The following is a 7,382-nucleotide window of genomic DNA, read 5'->3' as shown; positions in this document are numbered from 1 at the left end:
GAAAGGGCAGGGAAGACCACAGTAAACCTTTCCTTAGAACCCACAGTCCTGGGGAGCTGTGGCCATAATTCCAGAGGTAGGTGCCCAACCTGAGTGAAGAAAAGCAGCTGGGAGGAAAGCAGACTGGTGACTCTACCTGCCGGGTATGCATGCGGACGGTGACCTGGCCATATACATTGCCCTGGTTCACCATACTTGAACAGCGAACCTGAACCACTTGGGCTGGCTCTAAAGACTCTACGAAGCTCCAGCGGACGGTCTTATATTGGAGGTCCCAGACCATGTCCTGAAGGCAGAAGAGAACAAGTTCTACTGAGTTTTTCCCTCCTTTTAGGAAAGCTGGTGCTTCCTTCCTCACCTGCTCTCTCTTCTTGCAATATTACAACCAACATGCAACATTTCCCACCAGATGCTTTCTTTTCAACCATCCCAAGTTCTCACTGAACTATTGCTCAAGCCCACCTCACAACAACCCTCTTTTCATTTAAATCACAACTCAAGACCAACCTACCTCCTTGAGGACCCGACTCCAAATCAGTGAAAACCACACTCCAAACTGACAGCTTGATTTCCCCCCTTTTTTACTGAGTTTACTGGGGTGATATTCATTAATAAAATTATATAGGTTTCAGGTGTTCAATTCTATAATACATCATCTGAATATTACATTGTGTGTTCACCACCCAACCTCCCATACACTTTCATATTCTGGTAATTATTGCATGTATTGCTGCTGATTGCATATAGGCTGTCCCCCTCCCCTTTTTAGCAGGGAAGAGAGGGATTTTACAGGGATATAAAATCCTACCACTGCGAGACTTGGTTAGCTATCCCTGTCCCTAGGGAGATAAGGCCGAACTGATAGAAACTGAAGTTCTTATTCTTGAATCACAAAGTCCCCCTCCTTGGGGGTCTCCCAAAGTACCTAGCACCCCTGTTACCACACAATGTAAGCCTTGTGAATGCTTGTTAAACCCTTTTTATAGTGTAGGCAAGTGTAGGCTGGCCTACTGTGGCCCACACCCTGAGCTCAAGATCCACACCTAAGGTTTCAGTACTGCTTGTGGAGGGACTTTCTCCTTCCTCATTTGCATGGCCCTTACCAAAGTCCACATCAAGTCATTATCATTCAGGCAAAAACAATGGAACTTCAACTTTTGCTTTAAACTTCCTACATTTTCAAAACTGACCTTACTTAAGAAAACCAAAGGTGATGTCTACAATATGCCCATCCAGCATCCCACAATTCTAAGGCCGAGAACCTACCGGAAAACAGTTTTCAGTTGCCAAGGTATGAAGTCGGTCATGGTCTGAGCTAAAAAAGAGATACATATCATTGACTTCTGCTTTTATGATAACCTGTATGAAAGTTGAAAATGACCCTGAAAATGAAAAACAATTCATTTTTACAAATATTTTCTTTACTCCTACCATAGGCCAGGTGATATGCTAAGTCCTGGAGAAACAAGATGAACAGCAACCTGATTTACCAGAAAATCCTGAGCTCCACAGCCAAGTGAAGTTAGGTCTGAATCTCAGGAGCAGAAAGAAATTGCTCTGGAATTATCATATACATCCTTAAGATGGGCAAGAGATGCTGACATGGGGACTAGTTTTTGTTCTAAGCTGCAACACAGAACAAAACCCAACATAACAACAATCAAAAGCTCATCTTCTCTTCTTACCGCAGACACATCACCAGTGCCAACTGGCTGGGCCTTGAATCTTACACTTCATCTTTGAACCTTGCCAAAGGTAATCATCTATCTTTTCTGGTCCATGCTCCCCTCCCCCATGCCCATCTTTGTTACTGTCACAGCGTCCTAGTCATGCTGATTCTATGCAGTAAGAGTAAGAAAACAGATAGCAAACCCAGCCTTTGTACATACAAGATTTTAGGAAGATTCCTAACTGAGGAGTTTCATATAAACCTAAGAGTATAGATTAGTTTCTTTATGTACATATTCATGACTTGCCCTCACAGTTTAATACTTCCTGGGCAGTTTAAGTCTTTATCCCTTTAAAAATTCTTGACTCTAATTCCAGAATGGGTAAGGAATTAGTTCTATCAGCTTCCCTCCCACCTCTATTTCTAAGAGAAAAGATTCCAACTCATTTCTCCTGCTGTAGCTCTAGACTAGACTATGCTGAATTGTGGTGATAGCTACCTCAACCACTATGTCTGGCACCTCTGAATGAACCCTTCCTCCTCACTATACTGACCTAGAAATCTTCAGTAGAAATAAATTCCCTTTTCTATGAGTTCACTTACTATTTTACAATGGAACTTACACTAAAAATAAAGACATCTGCTTCTGGTAACATTATGGACTGGACTAATGTAAAACTACACCCACTATAAACATCTAGAAATGTAGGATAGAATATGATACACACACACACACACACACACACACACACATTTTTAAATACCCTGTCCTAGTTCACTAGAAAGATAGGTAAATCCCTAGATGCCAGAAAGGAAGAGGGAACGAACACCAGATGGAAAGAATACAAATCTGGATCCAGAAATAGGGTCTGAAGACTAGGGGCTGGTCTCTTCCTAAAACCTTGGACCCTCCAAAAACAGGGAGTTGGAACTGAAATCCCTGAATAAAGCTATGACCATACGAGTCCTGCACCTGCAGGAAATAGAGACTAGAAAAATAGCCCACCAACCTAGAGATGATGCTTCTCTCTGTCTAGGGCTGTGCGTGGGAGAAAAAAATAAAAACAAAGAAACTGAAAAATTAAAGCTCTAAGCCCACATTATACGCAAATGTGGATATGAAATTTATGGTGTAAGAATTCCTAAGTTTGCCGTAACCGGTTTGGCTCAGTGGATAGAGTGTCGGCCCGCGGACTGAAAGCTCCCAGGTTCGATTCCGGTCAAGGGCATGTACCTTGGTTGCAGGCACATCCCCAGTAGGAGGTGTGCAGGAGGCAGCTGATCGATGTTTCTCTCTCATCGATTCTAACTCTCTATCCCTCTCCCTTCCTCTCTGTAAAAATCAATAAAATATATTTTTAAAAAAAGAATTCCTAAGCTAAGAAATTAACATAAAAATTGATACCTGGCCAATGATATCCCTGAGGTATCTGGCAGAAACACACACAAGACCTCTCTGGGAGCATGTTCATAACTTAGGTTGTTTAGGATTTCCTCAGAAGAAACATTCTCCAATGAAGATGAGCTTACAACTAAACATTTCAAAAGGAGACCTGGAATCTACCCAGTAAAAACAACAGACTCGAGACATTAAGCAAAATAATGGAATAGGAAGCGCTAGGGTTGGTCCTCCATTGAAGCAACTGGTAACTTAGAAAAAATGACCAGAACCACCATTTCAAACTCTGGATTCTGACTGGACACTTATAACAACCAGGGGAGTGCCTGCTGAGGGGAGGGGCTAGTGATCTCGGGTAGAAGAACAATATGTGCAAACTATCTATGATCCCTCTTCCCTCAGCCCGATCATGACTGTGGGGATAGTGGCCTGTGTTTCTGGAGTGGATGGCTGGTGCTAGGGCAGATAGTAGGGACCTTGCCCTCCAAAATTTTGAGGTTGCATATTTTGGTCAGCTTGGTGGATAACAGAGACCAGAGCAAATGATGCCATGGTTTTAGTACTGCTGGCTATGAGACCATAATGGGTATAAGGCAGGGAGTTCACTTACTTGTTTAGACAAAGGTGAGCTTCAATGAAGATATCCTTAGCTTTTTCAGGGAAGTCCTTTATTTTAAAATTAGTATCATATTCTCTTATCTTCCGTACGCTGTAAAATTAAGCGTGAGAATCATTTTTAAAGACTTCGTTCAATTCTATAACTCACAGCTTATATTAACCTCCATTAATGTCTATCTAATTATTTATTCAGTAATTGTTTTTTAAATGTGTCAAGTCCTATGAATTCAACTTTCTAACTCTCATTTTAATTAATCATTCTAAAGACCAAGGTTTCTTATAGTAAAATTTCATAATTCTGGCATCAAAGAAAACACCCTATAAGCAATAAGAAAGAAAACACAGGTGTCACAGAAAGGCTCAAGTGTCAGAATGAGCCCTATGAGTATCGACCTATGAACCAGGTCACGGTTTAATTCCCAGTCAGGGTTGTGGGCTAAATCCCCAGTAGGGGGCATGCAGGAGGCAGCTGATCAATGATTCTCTCTCATCATTGATGTTTCTATCTCTCTCTCCTTCTCCCTTCCTCTCTGAAATCAATAAAGATATATATATTTTTTTTTAAATATATTTTATTGATTTTTTACAGAGAGGAAAGGAGAGAGATAGAGAGTTAGAAACATCGATGAGAGAGAAACATCGATCAGCTGCCTCCTGCACATCTCCCACTGGAGATGTGCCGGCAACCCAGGTACATGCCCTTGACCGGAATCGAACCTGGGACCTTTCAGTCCGCAGGCCGACGCTCTATCCACTGAGCCAAACCGGTTTTGGCGATATATATATATTTTTAAAGAGTCAGAATGAACCCTGGCTGGGTGGCTTAGTTGGTTAGAGCATCATCCTGATACACCAAGGTTGCAAATTCAATCCCTGGTCAGCGCATGAATACACATAAGTAGAACAACAAATTGATGTTTCTCTCTCCCTCTAAAATCAATCAATAAAAATATCTTATAAAAAGACTAAGGCCTGGCCAGCATGGCTCAATGGTTGAGCATCGACCTATGAATCAGGAGATCACAGTTCGATTCCTGGTCAGGGCATATGCCGGGGTTGTGGGCTCGGTCCCCAGTGGGGGGTGTGCATGAGGTCTTTAAAAATATTTTTAAAAAATAATTAAGTAAACATATATTTTAGTAAAATTTATTTTAATTTTAAAAATATATTTTTTAAAAGTCCTACAAACTTCAAAGTCAACTCCCTAATTGATGTGACAAAAACAACCAATAAAGGTTGAGATGCTAAGAATCAGAATGCCCATATTATTCTACATTAACTACGGACTCAATTACAGAGAAAGAAAATAATGTCAAATTGACATTGTTACGGGAGTTCTATCCAATCCAATTGGCCCAAGATGATCTCTTTGGAATAAAGTAGCAACAAGAAACTTTATTCTAATATTAGCTCCCAGTTGTCTCAGACACCTACGACAACTGTGACGCCACATTCTTCTTCCATCGTTCAGTCTTCTGTGCCAGTCCTTCCTTTGAAAGAGATGACACCCGAGCATCACCCTCTGGAGGCACATAGGGGTCAAAGATATTACCTGAAATGAGAGAAGGAGACAACTAAGAAAGCATTGAAAGACTGAGAAAAAGTCATCTTGAGGTCACATAAAATTAGGAGGGATCCTAAATAAAGTAGACTAATGAACTAGACTTTCATGTAGAGGGAATCATGTTACATTAGAAAAAACAGAATAAGATAACAAGTTTCCTCTCAGAGCCTGTTTCTTCTTGTACAAAATGGGGAAATTTCACCTTTGCCTTCTAAGAATAGTGGGAAAACAAGATCAAAGATGACCTCATGAAATACAGTGCATACAAAGTAAATCGTTAATGAAGCTCTATTGATCCACTGATGTTGTGGTTAATTAACTAGTGCCAACCATAGTCCAAATCATTTTACTTTCCAGATGATCTCCGACAGAAGGGGAATGGGTCAAGGTCTCAGAAACACCACGCCTCACCTGTACAGGCCAGATGGATGGGCCGCTCCAAACGTTCTGGAGGAATGACAACTCCTGCTTTCCGGAAATGTTCTATAAATTCCTTTTCTGATTTGTATTTGGGTTCATAAGTAGGAGGTGTGAAACGTTTTTTAGTTCTCACTGGAACTACAGCTATGGACTGAGTCACCAGGACGGGCTGGAAGGCAGGAAAGGTTAAGATATAGGTAAACTTGGAAAAAACTATTATCTTGAACAGACTCTAAGCAAAGGTCAAAAGGGAATATACAAAGAATGACTTAGGGACAATTATAAAGCCATCTATTGGGGGGGGGGATGCATTACTACTTTAACATTTATGGGTGTTTCTTACTAGAAGCTAGTAAGCAACTTTTACTAACGCCTCAACATTTACTAAAGGCTTCCCTTTAGTATTCTCCATAGTGCAGGCCTATGCCAACTCCTCGGATACAGAGTGATTAAAGCAAGGCTTCTGCTTTCAAAAAAACCTTCAGCCAAGACCGGTTTGGCTCAGTGGATGGAGCGTTGGCCTGCGGACTGAAGGGTCCCGGGGTCGATTCCGGTCAAGGGCATGTACCTGGGTTGCAGGCACATCTCCCATGGGAGATGTGCAGGAGGCAGCTGATCGATGTTTCTCTCTCATCGATGTTTCTGACTATCTCTCTCCCTTCCTCTCTGTAAAAAAATCAATAAAATATATTTAAAAAAAACAAACCTTCAGTCTGATGGGGATTAAACACCGACCCGAGGCTGAAATGAGCAGGACGCTATCATTAAAGCATAAGAAAAGCACTGGCATCGCTTCTATTTTATTTTATTTTTTACTGAGATTACATTCTGCTCATTCTATTGGTATCCTCACTGTAAATGGCAGTCATTACCGCTCCCAACTGGTTAATCAGCTGTTTAAAGGCCAGTTCTCTTTTCTCTGACCATGAGGTTTGCTCAGGCAGGTACAGTGGCAGATGTTGCTCCATTTAGGACGTCTATAGAATCAAGGGGGAGCGAGCTCACCTTCCAGACCATTACCTTTAAACCCTTCCCGCCAAACAAACCCAGACCAAACCGCAGCACCTTAATCCCGGGGAATCTGCTCCCCTTCCTGGCCCTACCGAGGCTTTCGCTCCTTAGCCACTCAGCTCAGTAGCTGGGTCCCGGTCTACCTTAAACTCTTCCCTCGCCTTGGAGTGACTCGTACCCTCCAAGCTCACCAAGGACAACTGCGAAGGGAGTATTTCCCTCTCCCCTGTCCTCCTCCTCCAGCCCCTGGAGCCCTATCCGCCCCCTCCCTACCCACCTGTCGAGACCACCATCCTAAAGCCCGGGATAAGCAAGACAGCCCCCGCGGCATGGGGGCAGCCATCTTGTCCGCGCAAAGGCTTCTGGGTTGGGGACTAAGAGCGAAGAGCCTGGGACCGGAGAGAAGGCGCAGAGGGTGGAGCTGGTTCGGGTGTGGAATTTTCCAGGGCGCGCGCCCCTCGCCGAAGTGTGAGCAGCGTGAACGCGCACGTGCGCGTGGCGTGTAGACTACGCGTGCGCACTGAGACGGAGTTGGGGGGGAGGGGTGAGCGCACGGCTGTCACGCGCCCGCCGGGGAGCGCTGGAGCGCGAGCTGCGCCTGCGCAGGAGGCGTGCAGGCGGCCCCGAGTTGCAGCATTCCCTGTGCAGGAGGCGTGCAGGAGGCGTGCAGGAGGCCCCGAGTTGCTGCATTCTTATGCTAT

At 43.5% G+C, this 7,382-nt stretch overlaps 1 protein-coding gene across 1 annotated transcript in view; it reads right to left on the bottom strand.

Moving 5' to 3' along the window:
- The window catches only part of MRPL45 (mitochondrial ribosomal protein L45), an 8,234-nt gene extending 1,058 nt beyond the window's left edge, over positions 1-7,176 (bottom strand). Inside the window, exons 1-6 of the mRNA XM_006774274.2 lie at positions 6,959-7,176; positions 5,662-5,839; positions 5,121-5,238; positions 3,679-3,777; positions 1,267-1,315; positions 137-286 (exon numbers count right to left, since the gene is read on the bottom strand). Coding sequence (XP_006774337.1) covers positions 137-286; positions 1,267-1,315; positions 3,679-3,777; positions 5,121-5,238; positions 5,662-5,839; positions 6,959-7,024 — 660 coding nt within the window. The 5' untranslated portion in view covers positions 7,025-7,176. The remainder of the gene's footprint in view (positions 1-136; positions 287-1,266; positions 1,316-3,678; positions 3,778-5,120; positions 5,239-5,661; positions 5,840-6,958) is intronic.
- Between the last annotated feature and the right edge of the window lie 206 nt (positions 7,177-7,382).

The sequence above is a fragment of the Myotis davidii genome, unplaced genomic scaffold (genome assembly GCF_000327345.1).
Source record: "Myotis davidii unplaced genomic scaffold, ASM32734v1 scaffold327, whole genome shotgun sequence".
Taxonomy (NCBI): Eukaryota; Metazoa; Chordata; class Mammalia; order Chiroptera; family Vespertilionidae; genus Myotis; species Myotis davidii.
This window is presented reverse-complemented; position numbering and strand designations above follow the sequence as displayed.